At 35.6% G+C, this 25,238-nt stretch overlaps 1 protein-coding gene across 8 annotated transcripts in view; it reads right to left on the bottom strand.

Moving 5' to 3' along the window:
• Nucleotides 1–25,238, bottom strand: part of PHF14 (PHD finger protein 14) — a 184,620-nt gene that overhangs the window by 107,809 nt on the left and 51,573 nt on the right. For 6 of the 8 annotated variants that reach the window (XR_008389646.1, XM_037167350.2, XM_037167348.2 and 3 more), the window contains exons 14-16: nucleotides 22,383–22,551; nucleotides 1,875–1,925; nucleotides 1,632–1,753 (exon numbers count right to left, since the gene is read on the bottom strand). Coding sequence is in view for 7 of the 8 variants with exons in the window: in XM_037167350.2 (XP_037023245.2) it covers nucleotides 1,632–1,753; nucleotides 1,875–1,925; nucleotides 22,383–22,551 (342 nt within the window). In the remaining variant the exon portion in view is untranslated. Of the gene's footprint in view, nucleotides 1–156; nucleotides 1,058–1,631; nucleotides 1,754–1,874; nucleotides 1,926–22,382; nucleotides 22,552–25,238 lie in introns of those variants that run through there. The other 2 variants (XM_037167353.2, XM_037167355.2) reach the window with 2 other exon arrangements.

The raw sequence follows: 25,238 nt of genomic DNA, 5'->3' as shown, positions 1-25,238 counted from the left end.
AAAATAAAAACTGTATATATTTTCTGGATTATTTCTTTCATATATGTGACTAAATAAATAAATGAAAATGTGGTAAAAATATATAGGGTTTATAGTAAAATGGCTTGAATTCACCTACTATCTAAAAGTAAATAAGTAAGAGAGTAGATATTCCCATAGGCTCAATTAATTAAAAAGAAGATAACCAGCCCTCTAAGACTGTAACTTTGTTTCAAGCTGATCATGCATGATAATGCACCCTTAACCCCAAGGAAGTTTCTTCTAGAATGAATTTTTGTCCAACACACATGATTATTTTTTTGTTTTTTTTCTTTTGTTCACTAATATGTGTTGTCTTGTTATTTCATGTACTCCATTATAGTATGCTTATGCCTGAAATCTTTTTATATATATATCAGAAAATTATATGATAGCCAGAATTATTAATGTGTATCTTCTCTTATTAGAACTACTTTACCCTAAATTTCAGTACTTTAACCTTCGGGGGCGCTCACATGACATTCAGAAAGCACTGGCCAAATGTTACAGACTTTCTGGACTTTGTTGAGGCATTTCATGTTTCTTCACTGTAATTTTAATTTTCTCCTTATCTTCTCCACTGATAGTATAAAAGACTCATAAATTCAAAACTTCTTGCCTTTATTTGAGCAATGAAAACAAAAGAAATTATATTTTAATGAGGAATAAATGACATCATTTTGGAAGCAAATATTTAAGATCATATAACAGTATTAGTATATATTTTATCTGTTTAGCATTTTAAAACATTTAATTTCTGTGCCTTTAGGTAACTTAAAAGGGGTTTATAAAAAGACAGTTTTTTCAAGAAATCGGAAAGAGTTCCCTTGCCACACTAAAAGATTATTTATGTAAGAGTGATAACGTTTTTAAATGAGGTCTCCTGAGTTCACCCATCCACTCCTCCGTCTCACCCAGGGTTTTGAGCAATTTCTTCATCTCACCAAAAGAGGCAAATGGCTAAAATTAGCAGTGTCTGGACCATCAGGAATCTCCACTGGGCAACATCAGCTGAGATCCCTGATTAGCATTATATCTGCTAAAAAAAAAAGTACCAAACAAAACAAAGGAGAAAAGAAACATAAAACAAAATAAAATCTATCTAGGCCATCTTTTCACCTTTCTTTATTTCATAAGAGAGAAGCATTTAACACATTTGTTTTGATAAACAGGAAATAGTGATGAAGCTCCTATCATTAAAAGGTATATCTTACCATTATTGCTAATAAACTTAAAGTTTTAGAGCATGCTAAGAGAACTTAGTAATTTTTATTGTTTAATGAGATGAAACAATAATCTTACTGCCAAGTATTTGGATTAAATTGCTTTCATGGCTTCTAAATAGAGAATATTGTCAACTCTTTATCAAGAGAACATTAATTCTCTGGTGTTCAAAATTCAGATTATCACTCCTAATTACATCTAACTCCAGAGAATAACCAAGTGTGGCAGGTTAGTAAGTGCATGAAATCTGCTTCTGAAGTAGTGTTTCTGCTAAATAAAGTTTAGAAAAGATCCTGTACTGTGATTCTCCCTCATTATATCTGTGATGAGAAAATGATGAAAACGCCACCGCATCCCCCTAAAGACAAGGTCCCATCCCTACAATTTACCTGACGAGATTTTCATTGTCTCCAGTTCCCTTGCAGGTAGCACATTCAGTCCGTAAATCTTCAGCTTTGGGCTTCTTCTGCAACACGGACTGCCTCTGTCTTCTCTCCCTAGGAACTCTTTCCTGACATCCCAGGGAAAACAAAACATAAGCAAAATCAGGACATAAGGAAAACAGAAGTAATTTTGAACATAAAAGTTTACCGAAGTTTAGACTAGGTAAAATATGCTTAACTTATTCCAACCTCATGTTTTTCTTCATCAGGAATGAAGCTTCGTTTTCGTCCTCTGGTTCTCTAAAAAGAAAAAAAAGAAAAGAAAAAAGCCACAATTGCTTATGCACTTGGAAAATTAGTATTTTTAATTAATACTGTAATGCTCTATTGTACTGCTACAATTTATATCATGGAAATAAAAACCAAACAAATTTACAGTACTTAATAACACAAGTATCTGATAAGAAAAAAGTTCTCCAAAATTAATTTGAAGAATTTTTTCAATACTTCATGTAGGTCACACGATTTTGATTTATGCAAAGAACTTGAATTTTTATAACTTATAAGACTTCCACAGCTGAAATGCTAAACCTAGACTCATACTACATCTATTATATGTCCGTGTGTGTGTGCACGTTTGTGTAACATGAACGATTTTTGTCAGCCATAAAAAGTGAGAGGCAAGGATCTCAGATGTCCCCCCAAATCTTCATTAAAATAGACCTAAAACATAATATAAATTACCTATTTCAAATTTAATTAAAATATTTCAGAACACATTTACCATTTGAAAGACAACATCCAAACAGCTAAGAATAATAAAGTATAAAATGCAAAATTATTTACATCCAATATGTTAAAAAAATCCCTGCCCACAGAGCAAAGCCTATGTAGACCTATAATCCTGTGTGCAGACTGACTAGTGGTCCTCAGATAATGGAAGAGAAAGGAGGTACTCTCCCACAAATTACCACACTGAGATCAAGGAACATTTCCAGGTTAGGGTAGTTACCAAATAATTCTAAACATAATTTCTATCCAATGTAAATATGTTGATGTTTCCCTAAAGTACTGTTGTTTCAATTCATAATACCAAGTCCCTTGTTAGTTAATACCTTGGCTAATTACACATTATTTAATCTGCCCCTAGACAACCAAGACCTGATTGAACTAGTCATTCAAAACAAGTATATTTATAAACTATGTATTCATTTACATTTGCATTGACAATTAGTAAGGGATTAGGAAGAAAAAGTAATACTGTATCCAAGAAAAGTCTTTAAATGCAGACCCTACATCTATTCTTAATCCCAAAAAACAATACTGATCTTGCTCCTCAAAATATCAAACATGACTCCTAAACACTGGCCTTCCCTAAGAGCTTCTCAATAATTTGGAATCTTAATTCTTACTGCCTTTTAACAAGGTCCACAGGTAAGTCATACACACATCTGAGTTAGAGAACATGAGTGCACAAGAATCCTTAATGCTGACAACACTTATTGAAGCACTAAAACTTTATGGCTAGCTCTTTACATATCTGTCTTTCCCTTCTGTGACATCCCTGTCCTTTATGCCTCAATTTATGTCCCCCAACAGTTTATCCCCAAACTGGTGAGCATCATATCATACTCATCTTCCCAAACACAACCTTAATACAATATGTATTACATAAAGGCTGAACAAATTTGTTGTAATAAAATAAAATAAGTGGTTAGATTAAAATTCATAAATGACTTGCTGGATAATACAAATAATAAAACAACAGATAAAAAGGGTAAATTATTGTTTCCTTCTCTAATAAGCTATTTTTCAATTTGAGTAATTTTTACATATAGGACATTTCAATAAGGTGACCAGACTAACAAATATCAAAGGGAAAATATTCAAATTACTCATTTTAGTTCTATAAACATTTCAGAATGCTCAAAACTCCACATATTCCCGTTTTTTTTATTCAACCCTTCTTTTATGTAATGAAGTACCAAAATAATAACTGAGCTTTTGAATCATCTAGTCAGTGAATTAATTTTCGAGGTATAGATGTGAAAGCTCCAACTTCATGTTATCAATTATTTTCAAGATATACAGTTATTTACCATTTTTAATACTTTAAATCTCCAATCATCTGGAATGACTCTATCAATTGGAAGTTTTTCAAACCCATATTGCAATTAGTATCATAAAGCACAATAATGCCAGTGATTATAACACACAATAGCATAAGTTATATTTCTCTATAAATTCCTTCTTATATAACTATGTATATATTTAACTAAAGTGCTACTTTAAAAGCGAATAAGTATGTTTTTAATTATCTCAGTCATTTTAATTAAGTGCATTTATTACCAAATAGTAATCATTGATGTACTCCTATAATACATCATTCCTATAATGTAATTTTAAGTAACTAGTCAAAGCAACGTAAACAAACTCCAGCCAGAAACACGCTGTTACAGGCAATATGAAGTGACAGTGTCTTAGAGCTTTGGAAAAGCAGCCCAGGGAACGACTTGCTTATCACACAGCCGACTGCGATAAACTTCAAACCTGGGTATCTCAACTCACAACTCAGTGTTTTTTCTTGCATGACAAATCCAAGATTAATAAATTTAATCCCAAATAGAGATGACCAAAATTATCATGTGAAAACAAATCTCTTACTCTCACTTGAATACTTAAACTATAACAACTTAATGGCTAAATGAAGAATTCTTACAATTGAAAACCAGTACATTGAAGAATTATACCCAATGGAGAGGAGACTTCAATACCTCAAATTAACACTATATTCTACCCACTCTGCTACCCTACACAGTACAATATTACCATGGTTCATGACCAAAGTAAATTATAACAAGCTTCGTTAGCATTTATCACATCACCAATATTTACAATAAAAAAAAAAAGGTGATTTGATCCAAACACAACTCTTCACAATACAAAGTCCTCCGAGTTAAAGGCTAGGAGCTGTGGGTTTCTTTCTAGTTTTAAGGAAGTAGTCATGACATCTCACAAATACCTATGATCACAACAGAATATATCTTAAACATGGTGCCTCTGAATGAATCATAAAATCTAAAGGGCATTCATAAGTGGGAGAAATGATGCAAAAAAGCAAAAAGGAAGAAAAACAAAAACATGTTTAGCTCCTCCAACAAATTTCAATTATCAAAGAACTTGCTCCATCTTAAATGTAAAGTGTTCATAACCAGGTGGTTATTTCATGATGTACATTGAGCTGACACCTTTTTTAAAAAAAATTAGTTATTCTGAGAGGGAGGAGAAAAGAGGGAGACAGAGAAACATCGATGTGTGCGAGAAACATTGATCGGCTCCCTCAACCCGGGACCTGGGCCCCTACTCAGGCACCTGCCCTGACCAGGAATCAAAACACAACCCTCAGTTCACAGGCTGATGCTTAACCCGCTGAGCCACACCAGCCAGGGTGAGGCTGACACTACCTTAGAAACAAAATAAAGCAGCAGGGTAAAAATAACATGTGGAAAGGAGAATTTTATTTAATGATTATGTGTCTTAGAACTTCACATAGATACATTATCTAGTTTCAAATGATCAACTGCGGATTCAATTCCAAACTGTGGTTCCTTTTGCAATTATTAACCTATAGAAAGCACATGAAAGTTTGAAACTCACTCTACATCTTGACACATTCCTATTTTTTTTTTGGTTTGTTCTAGTTTAAGAACTTTATTTCCCGGGGGAACAATGTGACCTGAGCATCTTATATCACCTGGTTCTTTATCTGTGTATGGTACATTTACTTGAAACCCAGAGGTGAAAACAACATCCCCAAGAGAATGAAATGATATTAGAGACAATGTATATAAGTTAGAAAAGAATAAAGTATTATTAGTCATCAGACATCATTTTAATAGCTTAATCATCTGAAACAAATAATTAAATGTTTCAATCATTTCATTTAGATAGAAAACATGTAACCAGTTTAAATTAATTCTTTAGAGCTAGGGGTATTTTAATTTACAATTAAGTCTAAGGTGCGATGATGCTCCCAAGGTCAGGATGACTCATTGACAATGGAGCTGAATTTAGACCTGAAAGCGCCTCCACCTCGTTCATACCCCAAGACGGCTTTCACACATTCACGTGTGTGGTTTTCTCTACATTCAACAACTCACCTTTCTTATGACTAAATCAACACTTACACAAATGATGTTGAGTAAATAAGCCATTATTTAACCAGATAAAACATAAGGAATGCCTCCCTATGCAATTTATACATAAAAAGAGAAAAAATGCTTATTCTTGAGCGAATTTCAAATTCAATGTTAACTAGGACAATTAAACCAAACATTGAAAACCTCCATAAAGCTGAGTATCTTCAGATTTATACAAAGAAATAAATGCCAGCAGCTGTCTGGCAGCTGTTCAAAATGTTTCAATATACATTTTATACATATAAAGTTTACATATATATTCTAAAAAAATAAGTATTTGTTTCCCAATTATAGGACAATATATTGAAAACAATCATATTAAAGCTCATAAAATATGCAAAAACGTCTGCATATGTAAACAAGGTTGGACAAAGCGCCATCTGTTTCTGTTAGCTACTGGCACATAGCAGATGGAACAGTGATCACGGAAACAGTGTTTTCCCTTCTTATCATTGGCTGTAGGGTTTGTTTCTATCTAATTGAATTTATATTAACAGGGGTAGGAAAATACATAGCCCCGGCTGGTGTGGCTCAGTGGATTGAGCACGGGCTGAGAACCAAAGGGTCGCCAGTTTGATTCCCAGTCAGGGCACATGCCTGGGTTGAGGGCCAGGTCCCCAGTGGGGGTGTGTAGGATGCAACCACCCATTGTTGTCTCTCCCTCGTTTTCTCCCTCCTTTTCTCCCTCCCTGCCCCTCTCTTTAAAAATAAATCTTTTTTTTTTTCAAAAAGGAAAATACACAGAAGAATAAAAAGAAAATCATAACCAACTGGGCTAACACTATAAATTAAAATAACCACAAGCCTAAAAACATAAAATATACGTTTTACCTACGTATTCCTATAAAACCCTTCTCACAGATAATGCTACATTCAAAAAAGTCAAATCCTGAGGCGCTACCTATTCTAATTCTCTTTATTTCAAATTCTCGGAAATAAAAATGATGGATTTCCAAAGGCAAAATGCACAGACTTCGGGCTCCGAATAAGATTACTTGCCAATCACAGTGAGTCCTTTCTTCCAAGAGCGAAAGGGAGTTAAGTATGGTCCAGTTCCACCACAAAAAGGCTGCCAATGTTCCTCTAAACACAGTAGACTCAATAATAGCTCTGATAGCTAAAGCCTCCAAATAAACCTTTTTTCACAGAACTGTAATTTAATTAAAAGTTAGTGTAAAATAACAAGGACACAGTGCACAGTAATCTTTAGTCATTTTGTTAGGGCTGAATGGGGCATTTACACAATGGAATACTACTCAGCCATAAAAAGAGAAAAATGTTACGCTTTCTGACACAGTGGATGGACCTGGAGAACATCATGCTGTGTGAAGTAAGCCAGTCAGAGGAACTCCTATGTGGAATTAATGAACAAACTGAACTAACAAGCAAAACAGAGATGGACTCATAGAGAGCAGGATGACAGCTAAGGGGGAGGACAAGGGTAGGAGTGGAGGGACAGAGCACAATGGAAAGAGAACTTATGGACGTGGACAAGAGTGTGGAGGTGACTGCAGGGGCCAGGGTATAAAGGAGCTAAATGGTAATGGAAAAAACACAATATTTTTTTGAAATTCAGAATATAAATATTAATTAAGCTACAAATTAAAATATTAAAATACATATTCCAGATTTTCAAATTCTTAGGACTTAAGTTCTAACTTTGTTAAATAGGATACCACTTTGTAGTTGTACAACTAATTTAACAACAGTAGTAAGAGTAGACTCTAGGATATTTGATTCTCAATGCAGACAGCCACTGAGACAGACTGTTGACTTACAGTTTTAAGTAAGAGAGAAAACAGATTAACAAAGTGTTTAAGTCTAGTTCCAAAACAATGACCTATAAGAAAATGTACACCCTGAAAAACAACATGGTTTCGGTCAAAGGTGCTAAAAAGTATTTTTTAAACTTTTTCTTATTGTTCTTGTAGTGTCATCTCCATTTCTCCCACACCTCCCCCCGACCCCAGCACCCCCACCTTCCACTCTCGATCCTTCCCCACTTTGGTTCTGTCCGTGTGTCCTTTATAGTTGTTCCTGAAAACCCTTCTCCCTCTACCCCCCATTTTTCCCTCCCACCTCCCCTCTGGTCACTGACAGTTTGTTCTTAATTTCAATGTACTTTTGACTTTTTATTGCATTTATTTATTTTTAATGGAGACATACAAAACCAAATAAAAAGTGCATGAGATAGGAAGAAAGATCTAACAACTTCAAAGACAGCAGAAGATGCTGCATGTCTGTGAAGGAGTATGGGAAGGCAGGTCCCAACAAGTCCTTTGGCACTTGTATAAAAGATGAAAAGAGACTACATGACATAAAACGTAAAGAAAATGAGAAGAAAATCAGAAAGCTTTCAAGTTACATTAAAGTTGTTAGAAAATACGCCAAAAAAGAACAAACATCAATTTTAAAGTAACTTCAAAAGGCACATTGGTAAGCTAATTTATATTTTCTTCAAAAGTAATTTACTTGCCTAAAAGCAAGTGAAAAGTTCCACATAAAAAAAAAATGCAGAGAAAATGTCTAAATAATGGGTGTTTAAACAGAAGTATCCCAGGCTTCCTTTACAATAATGTTCTAGTTTTACCAATGAAATAGGATTAACATACAAGGAGAAGGGGACCAATTTCCTCCTAACACTAAAAGGCTAGCAAAAAATGAGAGTTCCAAAGTACACTGGCTTCAAATGCCTGGCTGTAGTGGAAGACGGAAGGACTTATTTGTGAAATACTAAGGACCTACTGTGAACCAAACCTTGTAGTACTTCATGGATATAGAGTGGTAAACAGAGCAGCTCCTGTCCATGGGGTCTACGAGTCTACAGATGCCAAACAAATAATTGCATGAACAATTACTTATAAACATGGTAAATGCAACTAAAGTAAACTGAAAGAATAAAATTACACTGCTCAGATCTTCCAAAATCTTCCAAAATCTCTATTACAATCAAAATTGCTCTTAAGTTTAAGTCATATTTTAATATCCTTCATAATGATATAAAACTCTACAATCATCTTAAAGATATGTATAGAGAAAATTTATAGTAAATTTTCCATTACTGCTTATATTATTAAATTTCATATCTAAGTTACATCTAAATAAAGCTAAAATGTCACAGAATTATTTCAACTTCCATCAATGATGAAAAAACCTAAACACTTTAAAATCCACCAATGGACTCTATCATTTAGTGGTATAAAGCATTTAAGTGAATATGAACTACTACCATACTCCTGGAACCTTCTGAAAGTGTGAGTCATTGTGCCATTCATTTCTAACATCTATGCCTTAGAGTAAAAATTATGTAGTGTTATAAATCATGTTCCCATTTTAGTTTTAAATGACAAAAGAAAAGTGGAAGTCACTCTGTGTATCACTGCCATAATAAATTATCAGCAATTCAATGGCTTAAAACAAAACAGATGTACTAATTTACAGCTCTGCAGGCCATGAGTGATGGCAGGGCTGCATCACTTTCTAGATGCTCTAAAGAGAAGTCAGCCTGCTTGCCTTCTCCACCTCCTAGAGGCTGCCCCCATTCCTTGGCTCACGGCCCTTTTCTTTCTTCTTCACAGGCAGCAATGCTGCATCTCTCTGACCCACTGTCTATAGTTACATCTCCCTCTTAATTAAAAACAGGAAAGGTCTTCTCCTTTTAGGTACTTATGAGATTCAATTGGACCCACATGGAAATCCTGGCTAGTCTTCCCATCTCAAGGTCTCTAAATTTAACCATACCTGCAAAGCCCTTTTCGCCACGTAAGGTAACATACTCACAGGTTCTAAGGACTAGGGCATGAGTGCAAACGAGATAAGGTACTTACCCACAGCCACACAAAGTTATTGGCAGAGTATGGGCCAGAAATTAAATCTACCATGTGTTAGTTCAAGTGTTTTTGCCACATACGATGTTATATTACAGGTTTTAATGCTATCTAAAACACTTAAGAATTTGATTTTGTGCCATCTAACTTTTAAAGGGAATAATGGTACAAAAAATTTGTCCCAGAGAGGAAAATACCATTATATTTTAAATGTTACTTTCTCAAGCACAAGTCATATTCTTATACAAGATATTTCTAATTGAATAAACACAAGAAAGTTATTTAAATTTTTTTAAAAGTCTTAAATCAATCAATATATGAATGATCAGAATTTTCTTGGCACAAAAGTAATTTAAAAAGAAATGAGTTGATGACAAACTCACAATGATCAACAACCAAACCTAAAAAACAAAAACAAAAATGAACTAAGCAAACTAGAACAGGAACAGAATCACAGAAATGGAGATCACATGGAGGGTTATCAGTGGAGAGAGGGAGGAGAGAATGGGGAAACAGGTGCAGGGAATAAGAAGCATAAATGGTAGGTACAGAATAGACAGGAGAACATTAAGAACAGTGTGGGAAATGGAGAAGCCAAAGAACTTACATGTATGACACATGGACATGAATTAAGGCGGGGTGGTAGGCAGGTGGGAGGGCAGGTATATGGCAGAGGGGAATGAGAGGGGGAAATGGGATGAAAAAAAAGAAAAAAGAAATAAGCTATCCTAAAATCTATTCATACCTATTTATCTAAAAAATAGGATGGCTGAAAGAGCAAATGATTTTTTTTGCTAAAGGCATAGTAATAATCATTAATAACCTTGACTGATAAGTAAATCTGCATTAAAATTAAATTATTAAGAATTAATCCAATTAACATCTTTAAAATTTTGCCAGGTTAATAATGAGAGAGGCTGTTGCCATCAAAATGCCTATCATAAGAAAACATTGTAAGAAAGACAGCTCTGGTATTATGATACCTAAAGATGGTTCAAAATTGTTACACTAAATTTTATGCTAAAAAAGGCCCAATGGGTCCAGCTTGCTGTTACTTAAAATTTTTCAATGTATTAAGACCCAGGCTTTGGGATATAACAACAGTCAACTTGCACTCTTTGTTGCTCACCTCAGTCTTCTATCTTTTCTCTTCCCAACTATCATGTTACTGCTACAGCAATCACTTCTCATATGGACACCGCACTTTCTAATTTATATTTCACTTTTTTGTGACAGTTGACTTTCTTTCAACTTTCTAGTTTCTAAAGGACATACAGCATGTCTTCATTTTGGTATTCTATTCATTATCTGTTCCCTAGTGCCTGACATTATTAGTTGCTCAATAAATGTATGTAGGAAAAGATTAACTTGATCATGCTTCAAGAGCAGAACAAAGAGTCACAGGCAAGCATTAGAGGGTATGCAAAGACCTGGATTGCCATGCCGCTATGTTTACTGCTTCACATAAAAAACTATTCAACTCAGAATAAATATGACCAAAGCATTCATACAAGTGATAGTTGCCTAAATTATGAGAATTGTGAAGAAAATTGTAATATAAATTTATGCTTCTATCTACTGTAAACAAAAGTTCACCTTAAAGTACTGTCTTCCCTTTACTGGACTTTGAAGGTTTACCCAAGAGCACAAAATACACTTAAGATCAAACCAATGAGGCTGAGAATTACGTTGCATGCATCAGAAGTCATGATCCACCCTGAAAATGCTATGAGATAAAACTTAAAATTAGCAAAAATCAGAGCAGATGAAATAACTATGGAACTACTGGGACTTCCAAAGATGTGAAAAACAAAACAATTAAGTATTAAAGCTAGAATATTATAAAATCATAAAATGGACTATGTGATACAAGACAGTGAATGCTTCACAGATCAGTAAAACAGCAACCTACAATGTCAATGGGATTACAGAGTCGTTTTGGCTCAATGCCAGAGAAGCAAGGCAGAAATGTGGAAAGACAAAGATACTATTTCAAAGTAGTGGAGTGCTATAATAAAAATTTATAGAGAAAGATTAAAGCCACATAACATTTTAAGAAGTTCAAGAAAAAGTTTTTCTTAATACAAGTAATAAGTATGAGTGATTTTTCAACTTTTTTCATCTTATAGCACACATAAACTAATTACTAAAATTCTGTGGCACAGCCAAAAATTGGATTTTTTGCTGACTTTACAAAAAATAGGTATAATTTTAATTCATCCACATCAAATGGCTATTGTTGTGTTGGCCACTGTCACTTTTAAAAATTTGATAATCTAAGGGAAAAGAGGCCAGTGCCCCTGACTAAACAGTCAGGTATTGCATGTTTTATTTTTTTTTTAAGATTTTATTTATTTTTAGAGAGGACAAGGGAAGGGAAAAGAGAGGGGGAGAAACGTCAATGTGTGGTTGCCTCTCACACACCTGCTACTTGGGACCTGGCCCAGAACATAGGCATGTGCCCTGACCTGAAAATCAAATCAGCGACCCTTTGGTTCACAGGCCTGTGCTGAATCCACTGAGCTACACCAGCCAGGGCAGGTATTGCATGTTTTAAAGATACTTGGGGCACACCAGTGTGGCATGGTACACCAGCTGAAAATCACTGAAGCATGATGAGTTTACATTTAAAGGTAGGCTAGTTACATAAATTGACTCACTGTCCTATAAAAAGGACCTTGCACAGGAGAAAAGCAATTCTCCCAGTACAAAAGAAGTTGAATTATATTCTGATAAGTGAGATTCCAGTTTTGAAGACTAAACATTTTCATTTCTGCAATAAATGAAAGTATACTTTAAAATTACCCCAACTGTTATTATTGGCTATCAATGCAGAAATTAATACTACTGGTTTTCTCCAGAATGTTCAATTAGACATATGAAGTAATTATTTTATAAAGTGATATTACTATATAAACTGAATGCAGATCAAAGCATCAGCTCAGCCACTAAAAAACAAATTACTTCAGAGCCAACTTTTGAAATAAACATTGGCAATGGGTGATATAAATTATAGGAATTCTGAAGGAAAGAGTCACTTAATACAGTCAAAATAAAAGGGACTCTTTGCCAAGGTGTCTAATAAGAAAAGCCCTGAACTCATTTGTGTGGCTTCTATAAAGAGGAAGAGCGGACAAAGTCACCAAGTTAATAAAATCTGGCATATCATCATGTTATTCCCTTTTAATTAACTTCTTTAAAAAAAGAAAGAGAAAATAGTGGGAGAGAAAATGTTGATTCACTCATAAATGAATGGTAAGCATTGCGAAGGTTAAGCTGGGTATATAGCAAGCCAGGGGAGGAGTTAACCCCCTCTCTATTCTAAATATTGGTGGGCCCAGGTTCACCATCATTGGCCTACACTCAGGTTTTCCTCTTGGTATTTTACAACGCTTCATTCACTGTCTGCATTCATGCTCCCAGTGATTCATTTAACCACTTTATTAAGAACTTACTGCACGCCTTGTACAGTGCTCAGAGCTGGGAGATTATGGATGGGGAAGACAGCATCACAGTCTCCAAAAAGGAAAGAAAAGTGGGTGGAGGAAAGGAATCTGCAAATGCCACTTTTTAGGGCACCCACCCATGTGGCAAATAAGTACTACTGTGCATTAGCCACTTTTGAAAACAGCAGTTGTTTAGTGTGCTGGATTGCCCGTGGTCAATCTGGCATGCGTCTCCACCACAACCCTTTACTTACTCTAAGGCTGGACCACATTTCCTGGAGTCCCTACCCTGTACAGTTCCATGTTACTAATCTCAGATTTAAAACATAAAAGAAGTACAGGTCCTTTTTCTCAGGAGGTCAGGGGACTCTGAGGCTTGGCTTTTTCAGATGCTGCAGCCTTGTGGACCTTTTGGTTAACTTCCACATCACAGTCCTGGCAGTTTACAGACTTCCCCACAAACTCATTTTCCACCCATTCACCAGCATTCTTCAGACCATGATCTTCACTGTCAAGTTCTCCGGCCTAATGTCAGCTCCCACCACCTGCTCAGTGCTTCAGGATAAATATTTCATTTAAAATCTCTCTAATGTTCAGCAGAGCTCCTCCAACATATGGTGACAGCTTTCTTCACATCCACACCCCCAGTGGTATAAACTGTGAATTCTCCACAGACTTTCATTTTCCTGACCAAATCCTTAGTCACCAAGCTGCTGGAAGCATAGGAGCCTCTGATTCTGACTTAAGGAGGAGAACTACTAATTTTGTCTAGAAAGGCAGCACGATGAAGTAGTTAAAAACATGGACTCAGGAGCTAGCTAAGTTCAATTTCTGGCTTGGCAGTTGAATGTCTTTAGGCAAGTTAGTTACTTAAATGCTGCCTCAGTTACTCATCAGTTAGGTGAGATACCAGTAACTACTTCATAGGGTAGTCATGAAAGAGGATTAATACAAAATGCATGGTAAATAACAGATAATGGTAAATAAAAATAGGCTTTTCAATTCTTATTCTTCTTTAGACTCCAGTGTGTGTCCAGCAATAAAAATAGGGAATAATGGGCACTGAGATGCCACAGTGTTGGAGATGGGGTATCTGTGAGCCGAGCTAAGATGTCACTAAGTCATAGCTCCAGAGCAGGAAACAAAATGTGAAGAATTTTCTAAAACCAGACCATTCCTCTTTTACTTATGATTCTTGAATATTTCTATGTTTCTTGAACTATCCTCATACTAATTTCCATATGGCTCATGGATATTTTTCCTTTTTTCTTCTTTGACAAGTACATCAAAAGAAATATGAAATAATCAAAGATTGAAATATGTACCCTAGTATTAAAGGTAGATTCAGGGCATGTGAAATTGGATTGGGGGAGAGGAATGTGGGCAGTAAAGTTAAAGGAGGCTTTAATTATATTTTAAATTCCTTTTAACTAAAAAGTATTTATATATTACTTTTATAGTTTAAATTTAATTATTAAGAATAATCTAACATTTGGAATGATAAGTTGCCAAAAAAATTGATGGTAACTATAAAATAAACATAAGGTGACATTAAAATATGAATCAGAGAGAATCTCCACGTTTGTACAGGAAATGTATTTTCTGAAAAGGCAGTATTTTCATGTTTCCATTTACATATAGTTCTCTTAACCCACTAGTTTTAAACATGAAATCTTTAGTGCTATAATTTTTCATGTAACATTTCTGGCTAATCTTTTTATCACCTCTATATAGAAAAAAATCTAAGAGAAAAATATAATACTGGAACTACTCACTTTGAAGAGCATCTATCTCTTACTGAATTGGATGTCTCAAAATATGCTGTATTTGTTCAGATTTCTATAAATCCTTATTAAGGAAACCACAGTAGAATGAAATGAAAATTGACTTTCCTCAGTATCCAAATAAAAATATAGTAAGGCTTGCCAAAGTACTCTATTCCCTACTGTATTCTCTGGCCATGGTAAATGAAAACTGCCTGCCAGCAGGAAAAAGTGGATGCCATTCTTCTAACAGCAGCCTTGTATGGCACACAAAAAAACATATTGGAGCACAAAGATTGAGTCTATGGGCCCATTCTCCTAACAGTGATCAAACCACCTGAACAAGCCAAAAAGGGTATTTGTTGCTTAATCAAAAAAGCTGAGATTCAATAACATAAAAGCACAGGTAAATTACTTAAGCCTTCTGTTCCTCAGTTTCATTTTTAGTAAAATACAAATTATAATAGTTAAATAACTTATTTTAATATATTTTATTGGTTTCCTATTACAGTTGTTCCATTTTTTTCTCCCCTTCATTCACCTCCACCCTGCACCACATCTCCCACTAGCGTTCCACCCCCTTCATTCATGTCAATGGGTCACGCATGTAAGATCTTTGGCTTCTCCATTTCCTACACTAGTCTTAACCTCCTTCCATCTATTTTGTACCTACCATTTATGCTTCCTATTCCCTGCACCTTTTCCCCCATTCCCTCCTCCCTTTCCCCATTTATAACCCTCCTTGTGATCTCCATTTCTGTGATTCTGCTCCTGTTCTACTTGTTTGCTTAGTTTGCTTTAGTGTTTGTTCTTTAGGTTCAGTTGTTGATAGTTGTCATTTTACTGCTCATGTTTTTGATCACCTTCTTTTTCTTAGATAAGTCCCTCGAATATTTCATATAATAATGGCTTGGTGATTGATAATGCACTCCTTTAACTTGACCTTATCTGGGAAGCACTTTATCTGCCCTTCCATTCTATATGACAGTTTTGCTGAATAGAGTAATCTTGGATGTAGGTCCTTGCCCTTCATGACTTGGAATACTTCTTTCCAGCCTCTTCTTGCCTGCAAGGTTTCTTTTGAGAAATTAGGTGAAAGCTTTATGAGAACTCCTTTGTAGATAGCTGTCTCCTTTTCCCTCACTGCTTTTAAGATTTTCTCCTTATCTTCAATCTTGGGTAATATAATTATGATGTGTCTTGATGTGTGCTTCCTTGGGTCCAACCTCTTTGGGACTCTCTGAGCTTCCTGGACTTCCTAGAAGTCTATTTCCTTTACCAGATTAGGGAAGTTCTCCTTCATTATTTGTTCAAATAAGTTTTCAATTCCTTGCTCTTCCTCTTCTCTTTCTGGCGCCCCTGTGATTGGGATGTTGGAATGTTTAAAGTTGTCCCAGAACTTCCTAAGGCTCTCCTCATTTTTTTGAATTCTTGTTTCTTAATTCTGTTTTAACTGAATGTTTACTTCTTCCTTCTGCTCCAAATCATTGATTTGAGTCCATTTCCTTCCCTTCACTGTTGGTTTCCTCTATATTTTTATTTCATTTTGCATAGCCTTCACTTCTTCCTCTATTTTGTGACCATACTCAGCCATTTCTGTGATCATCCTAATTACCAGTGTTTTAAACTATGCATTTGATAAGTTGGCTATCTTTTCTTCACTTAGTCCTATTTGGGGGGCTTTGATCTCTTCTTTCATTTGGGCCATACTTTTTTGTCTCAGCAGGTCTGTTACATTGTAAGGGGTGGAGCCTTGGGTATTTACCAGGGTGGGGCAACCCACATGGCTGCGTTGTGGCACACTAGGTGGAGGAGATGCCCAAAAGGGAACAATGCCACTTGCTTGGTTCTCAGCCAGCTTTCAGTTACTTCCCCTGCTTCCCACAAGCAAATTGGGCCCTTCCAGTGCTGATTCCTAGGTATGAGGGCTTGTGTACATTCTAGGACCCTGTAGTTCTCTCCAAAGAACTCTCTTCAATTCTCACAGAATTTTACAGCCAGAGGTTTTAAAGTTTTATTTCCCCATGCTGCAATCCTGGGATGACGTTGTCTGTCTCGCTCCCCAGTTGTTCCTCCTGGTTTATCCACACAGGAATATGGGTCCATCCGGTCCTCGCATCCTCTCCACCCCAGCTGCCCGTCTCTGCTCCTCCTACCTGGATGAATGAAGTTTCTTCAACTCCTTGGTTGTTGGACTTCTGTACAGTTCTATTTTCTGGCAGTTCTGTCTATACAGTATTTTAAAAATTTTTGTTGTTCTTGTTTTGGTTCTGAGAGGAGGCAAAGTATATCTACCTATGCCTCCATCTTGACCAGAAATCCTAATAAATTATTTTTTAAAGGGGAGAATAGGATGGAGAATTATAATAGTGTCTGGCATATGATGAAGCATCATCGTTAATTATTATTATTATTAATACATCTTACATAAAGGTAATCTCCCACACAGTCTTTTGACTTATTACCTTTGAAAAACCATATTGAATATAAAATACCTAGTGGTTAAGTGGTATGAAGAAATATAAAACAAAATGGTTGGATTTATGAGCAGTATGATTGAATGGAAGTTAAATTAATAGTAGCAATATATTGTGTTGGCCCAAAAGTTTGTGTGCTTTTTTCTTTCCAATAGATGGCTATAGTAGCATTTAGTGGTCTTTACTTCATTCTAAACAATTTTGTTAGATTGTATTGTGACACCTGCCATATCAGCATATATTTTTTAAAAACTTAACATCAGTGAATTTTTGTGTATCCACTTTAATATTGAAGATAGAAGAAAATATGCAACTTTTTGACATATTATTGTTTATTATTTCAAGAAAGAAAAACACACAAGTGAAATGCAAAACCAAAATTGCACAGTGTATGGAGAAGGTGCTGTGACTGATCATATGCGTCTAAAGTGGTTTGCAAAGTTTCATGCTGGATATTTCTCACTACATGATGTTCCACAGTTCGGTAGACCAGGTGAGGTTGATAGCAATCAAAACAAGACATTAACTGAGAAAAATCAACATTATACCAAACAGGAGATAGCTGACATACTCAAAATGAAAAATGTCTTTTATGCCCTGGCTGGTGTAGCTCAGTGGATTGAGCACGGGCCTGTGAAGCAAAGGGTTGCCGGTTCGATTCCCAGTCAGGGCACATGCCTGGGTTGCAGGCCAGGTCCCCAGTAGGGGGTGTGCAAGAGGCAACCATACACTGATGCTTCTCTCCCTCTCTTTCTCCTTCCTTTCCCCTCTCTAAAAATAAATAAATAAAATATATTTAAAAAGAAAAATGTCTTTTACTTTATGTAAACAATTAAAGAGACTTTTTAGCCAACCCAATATTAGAATTTATTCAACTATTCCAACATTTGAATCCCTTACTGTCCCCTTTCAGTCCCTTACTACCACCTAATTTTACTTTTAAACCCTCCTACCTGGATGGTTTAAAAGATACAAAGTATTAAAAGTGAGAAATGGAAGGAGGTAAGGAAAACTATTCAATAAAAATGGGACTTCAATCTATAGCAGCCACGATAATTTCCCTTTTTTGATAGTCTTTGGACAACTCCACTGAGAGGCCTTTAAAAAAGAGATTTAAAGTGCTGTATGCTTAATTATACTGTAAAGTCTAAATTCTTAAACATAAAATTATTCCAGCAGAATACCAATTCTCATGTACCACAAAAAGGATTATTTTAACAAAAGAAAAATCATATTACTAGCATGAAATAACCTTGAACTATGTCTCTAAAAATTGTATTATCACTGCAACCCAAGGGAAATAACAAACTTAATAGAAATTGATAGAAAATTATGGAACAAATGATGATTTTAACAGTTTTACTGATTGATACATTATTTTGAAATGAGAACTGAAACTTGGAGTATGTCATAAATCCCCTATCCACAAAGGTAAAAGTTTCTTCAAAAATTTGATAGACTAATATGACTATTGTGAGATAAACTACACCTTGATCAATAATGGCAGGAAAAATGCCCTGGCTGGTGTGACTGAGTGGGTTGAGTACCAGCCTGAGAACCAAAGGGTCACCTGTTCCATTCCCAGTTAGGGCACATGCCTAGGTTACAGGCCAGGTTCCCAGTGCGGGGAGCTTGAATAGGCAATCACACATCAATGTTTCTCTCCCTCTCTTCCTCCCTACCTTTCCCTCTCTAAAAATAAATAAATCTACAAATATTAATAATGGCAGAAAAAACATAAATTAACAAAAGTAAAAATATTATAAGAAATTTGAGGATAGACTATCCCAAAATGTTACATATGTACTAAAATTAAAAGTGCGAGGAGTAAGATACTAGAAACAACAAAAAAATTAAAGGGAGAGATAAATCAGTGATTTATAGTGAAAGGTATCTGGCTATACAAATTAGTAGGCAGTTATATTCCTGGATTCCCACAATTAACAGTGTGCTAAGAAAAAGAAACTAGAATGCTTCATTTTAACATACCATCTAAAAATTTAAAATGCTAATACAACTCTGAAACAGAAATGACAGCTAGAAAAAATTAAGATAACTACAGCAATTCAGCCAAAATAGTAAACTCAAGATCAAGATGATTGAGCATGGACCAGGTAGCTCACTTGGTTGGAGCATCAACTCAACATACAAAGGTTGTGTGCTCAATGCCCACTCCCGGCACATGTAAGAATAAACCAATAAATGGATAAATAAGTGGAAAAACAAACTGATGTTTTTCTCTCCATCTCCCTCTCTCTCTCTGAAATTAGTAATTTTTTTAAAAAGATCTTCCATTTTTATTATGTTCCCTAATCTAGTACCTGACCAACTGAATGTAGTTATTGAAGGTTTTCTGAATTGCTGTACAGACTGATGGAGGGAAGATGGAGGGGAAAAGTACGAGTAATAATCATGTTATCTAAATACTCTACATGAGAATATCACCTAAGAAGTGTTCTTAGCCTAACCCCCAATTCGAATACATTATCTCCAGGACGTCCAAAGTCTACACTTCAGCAAACACCCCAGAAGAACCTGATGCAAGCGATCCATGGCCTCTGGAATCCCAAAAGCTGGCACTACATGGGACTCTGCCACAATTTTTTTTAAATGTACCTGGAAAAAAGGTGCTCTTTGATCAAATAAGTTAGGAAAAAATGTAAATAATTTTTATATATTTCTAAACAGCAGTATTTCTGACAGCTTCAATATGCTTTTGAATTCTCCCAAGAGAGAAAATAACCATGCTATGACATTTCCTAAAATTACTGGCCATGGGATATTTTCTTGTTTTACCCACCAATAGCTACAAAGTTAAAACTTTTACACAAGAAAGACAGAGACAAAGAAAAGGATGAAAGCAATTAGACTAAATTAGAAAATTATAAAGCTTCCTTATAATTCTAATTCTAAAAAATAAAATACTTCTTTATCTTAAAGAATACTAAACCATGAGCACATAAATATCCCTATAATATGTACAAAATTTCCCTGTACATAACTCCAAAGGTAATGATGACAATATCAACCATAAGGATTTCTCTAAACAGTAAACTGGAAAAAGTGTTTCTTAAAAGGATAATCTTTATAGACATCTACATATGAAGTATCTATACATGAAGACCTCTAAGATCTTAAAAATAGCTACAGATTTGGAATCAAACAGTTACAGAAAATATTTTAGAAACAGAGAAACAAGCAGGCTCATTCAAAGAAGGAAAATTCTCTTTAGTTCATTTGTAAACAAAATATGTTTGTAAAGCCTTTAAAAAAGTTTAAAACTTGTGAAAATTACGAAAACAAAAAAACTTTCAAGTTGACCAGTTTAGAACACCCATAATTAACTATTTCAATTATCTAAGAGACAATTCCAGGATATGCCTCATCAATTTCAAATGAGCCCATAACACAAAAATGGATGAAATAATCTAGGTGACTTCTTAAATGAGATCTTCTAAGTGATTCCAATATAGAGGGTTATTACAGATTAAAGAGAACTTTTACTTTAAGAGAAAAAAAATAAAGACTCTCTAAAACTGAACAGGTAACAAAACAAATAAATAAGGACAACTAACCCTAAAAATATCTTTACATCTCCCTCAGGGGGAGGCAGATTTTTGACAGCCTTGGCTCAAGGTAAGAAAGTGAAATGTCTCCCCAAAGAATTCATAACTGCAAGCCAGCCTTCGTGGGTTTGGAACAGAAATTCGCACTACTCATGTGATACAAAAGATACACACCAAGCTTTAGAGCTCCCAGGTATCTGGTAATAACAAATGTGAATGTTTTTTGGAAGAAATTTTTTAAACTTTGGCCTCAAATAGTTTTTCATGTGAAATAGGCTAACAACCTGATAGGAAAACTAAAAATGACTTGAATATACATTTCCCAAAAGGGGAAATACAACTGAACAAATGTATAGATGCTCAAAGTCATTAGTTTTGAGGGCGACAATATACTATTTTATATGTATACACTGAAAAAGCATTAAAATAGTGGACAAAACAAGTTTGGAGCCCTGGCTAGTGTAGCTCAGTGGACTGAGCGTGGGCCTGTGAACCAAAAGATCACGGTGCGATTTCCAGTCAGGGCACATGCCTGGGTTGCAGGCCAGTTCCCAGCAGGGGACGCATGAGAGGCAACCATACATTGATATTTCTCTCCCTCTCTCCCCCTCTAAAGATCTCTAAAAAAAAAAATACATGTTTGGGAGCAAGAGTATCATTATTCATTGCTGGTATGAGTGTAAACTGCTTCAGGAAACATGGGAATTATCTTGCAAAACCAAAGATGCAAATATTCTACAGCTACACAAAGCCATGCCTTAGTATGTACCCTAACTCCTTGTTAACGTGCTGCAGGGGCCCTTTATAGAAATATTTTAAATGAAATTGTTTATTAAAAAAAAGATGCAAAGAACAAAAAAGACAATCTACAGAACAAAAGACAAAATAAATAGTGACCTATTCTTTTAAAAAAGAAAATCACACCTTAGTGAAAATAAATGAGCTACAACTATGCAGATCAGTGTGTACGAATGAAATCACTATGATGTGGTCAAAATACCAAATAACAGAAGAAAGTAGTTTGACTCCATTCACACAAAATTCAAAACCAGGAAAACTATGTACCATATATGAATGCGCACATTTGGAGTATAATTAAAAGAAGAGAATGAGAAATATAAAGTTGAGAAAGGAGGTGACTTCTGGGCTGAATGGATGGGAATATGATTACCAAGGAATTCACAGGGGACTTCAAAAGCTTTAGTAAGGTTCTATTTTTGAAGTTGGTTAGTACGTTCATTATATTAATAACGGGTGTTCCTTATTATTATGCTTTAAGTGTAATACATAAACAGTAAATTCTCTGGTACATATGGGTTATTTCATAATGTAAAATAATACGGTCTTAAGAAAAACCAATAGCAACACACATGTTTCTTCCTCGGGCTCCTGAGTATACGTTCACCCTTTGTCTTTCTCACCTTTGATGTTTTCATCTCGGAATTTTGCGACGATTATGATAAATAGGGAATAAATTACCGTGTTTCTTATTGGAATCTTCTTGGGCTCTGGAGGCATGTCCTGTGGAACAAACTTCACTGGTTCCTTAATCTGCCTCCTTGATCGTTTGGTTCCGTCTGGTAAGGTTTCCATGGCCATGTCTGCTTCCATGTCGCTGCTCCCAGCCTGGTCACATTCCGAGCACTGCCTACACAGAGAAAAAGTGTAAGTTCATACATTCATTCTTACCTTCTAGTGTTGGCATTGTTTTCTAGAAACACAAAATTCAGGTATATGTGAAAAATAAATAAAAATACACATGGGGGCCCTGGCTGGTGTAGCTCAGTGGATTGAGCGCGGGCCTGTGAACCACATGATCGCGGTTCGATTCCCAGTCAGGGCACAAGCCTGGGTTGCAGGCCTGGTTCCCAGCAGGGGACGCACAAGAGGCAACCATACATTGATGTTTCTCTCCCTCTCTCCTTCCCCCCTTCCCCTCTAAAGATAAATAAATAAAATCTTTAAAAAAAAAGATAAAATAAAATGAACTTAAAAAAAAATACACATGGGTATATGTAAGCACAGGGTATATAATGACTATACATATGGAAAAGCATGTACACTCCTATAATGACAAGTAAATGTAAGGCGATTCGATGTAGCCCTATAAGTGTACTAAGAACATATGTAATAATGCTACATGATTATAACACTAGAGATTCAGCACTGATTAAAAAGGCAGTTTCTTTTTGGAAACCATGACTTTTATTTAAGTGACATGTTGTGACACCTAAAAATCAAAGTCATTACTGTCCCTGACTCGACTCCTGTCACAGCTACCATATCTTTTAATCTGAGTTAATGACAAGCCATGATGAATAGGCCAACTAAGAAAACTCTGTAGAAACAGATTCTAAACAGTGTTGAAAAAATAAATGGGTCATTTTAGTTAGTGGCCCATACAACTTATAAAAGAGGAAACATAAACTTACTCATTAAAAGAATTTAATGAAGCATTTTCAAAAACATAGGGATGTGGGGAAGATGACAGAGTGGGAAGCAAGAGAAATCTGTTTCTCTAGCTGGAAAACAGTGGCACTAGCGAAATCTGTCTGATGTAACTATTTTAGAAGGCTCGTGTCTGTTGAAGGCTTGCAACTTTCAGGGAAAGGCTGGCACAGGCAAACTGTTATTAATTTCAGTCAACTTCAGCTCCAAGTGCAGAGCAGCTACTCAATCTCTATCCCAAGCCACCTGGCAGGCTGCTGTGCACTTATTCTTTCACTAGCTTATACACAGTAGTTAAGAGCCAGGGTCAGCAAATCAAACCCTGACTACAAATACTGGAATCTGTGCTCTGATTGCTCATTGCTGTTTTTGATCAGCAGAGTGTAGACAAAGAGGTGGGCGACCCTTCTATCAGTGCGAGGCACTCCCTCTCCGTCTAAAGTGACTTCTAAAACTAAAAAGACTGGTGTCCCTTATCCCTCCACCTTTATTTTCCTCTTCTTCCCCTTTTGGGAGCCAGACTTTAAAGGCTAGGACACTCAAAAGTAAGTACATAAACTAGCCAAACTAGGAAGTGGCCACGCTTGCCCAAGGAAAAGCTAAGAAAAGACATGAGAAGACCATAAGTTTACACCTCAGTCTGATACTCAGCAAAGAGACTGCCCACTATAAAAAACAAACGAACAAATAATAACAAAATACAGCATACCCTGGGGATATAGGAGAATTTCATTTCCAGAGTTACCACATTATAAAATTTCAATGCCTAGCTATTGACAAAAAAACCTTAAGGCATACAGAAAAGGTAAAAGTACAGTCCAATGAAGGGACAAAAATGAAGTAAAGAGAGGCTGCGTCAGAAGACTTGATGGCAGATCTGTAAGACAAAGACTTTAAAACAACTATGATGAAGACACCCACTGAAGTAGGTTGTGGAGCATGTCCGGAAAACAAAGTACGAACAATACAGAAATATCAATGAAGAGACAGAAAGCCAAAAAATAAATCAGAAAGAAATCTGGAGTTGAAAAGTACAATAATTGAAATTGAAAATACAATTTTCATGGGAAATAAGGGAGATTCCAGCACATAAGAATCAGCAAACGTGAAGATAGGACAGTGGAAATTACCAAGTATGAGGAACAGAAAGAAAAAAAGACTGAAGAAAAGTGAACAGAGCCTAAGCCTCATGTGGGACATCAACAAGCAGACAAACATCTGCCTTGTGGAAGTCCCAGAAGAAGAAGAGAGAAAGGGGCAGAGAGAATGTCTGAAGATATAATGACTGAAAACTCAAATTTGATGGGAGACATGAACATAAACATCCAAGAAGCTCAATAAAACCCAACCGAGACACATTACAATCAAACTTTCCAAAGAAAAAGACATAGAGAGACTCTTGAAAGCAGAAGGAATTTCAGAGTCGTCACACAGGATTCACAATAAGATTATTAGCAGATTTGTCATTGACACTTTGGAGGCCAGAAGGCACTGGGTAAATATATTCAAAATGTTAAAAGGAAAAAAACCCTGTCAACTAAGAATTTTATGTCCAGCAAAACTGTCCTTCAAAAATGAGAGAGAAATTAGACATTCCCAGACAAACAAAAGCTGAGGAAATTTATTACCACTAGTCCCGTCCTATAAGAAATGCTCAAGAAAATCCTGCAGGGTAAAAAAAATAATAAACTCCCTATGTATTTATCCATTTAGTTCTGAGACACCAGACAGTAAGGGAGCTGTATGGATATACAAAGATTTCAGTAAAATTTAATACATGGTCAAAAAGCTAGTGTTATTGTTGTAACACTGGTTTTTAACTCCACATTTTGTTTTTTACATGACACAAGAGACTAATACACTGAAAAAAAAAAGTATTGCCCTAAA

Source organism: Artibeus jamaicensis, unplaced genomic scaffold (genome assembly GCF_021234435.1).
Source record: "Artibeus jamaicensis isolate MK-2021 breed Jamaican fruit bat unplaced genomic scaffold, CSHL_Jam_final contig_923, whole genome shotgun sequence".
NCBI lineage: Eukaryota > Metazoa > Chordata > Mammalia > Chiroptera > Phyllostomidae > Artibeus > Artibeus jamaicensis.
The sequence above is the reverse complement of the archived record's forward strand: the minus strand, read 5'-3'. Positions and strand labels throughout refer to the sequence as shown.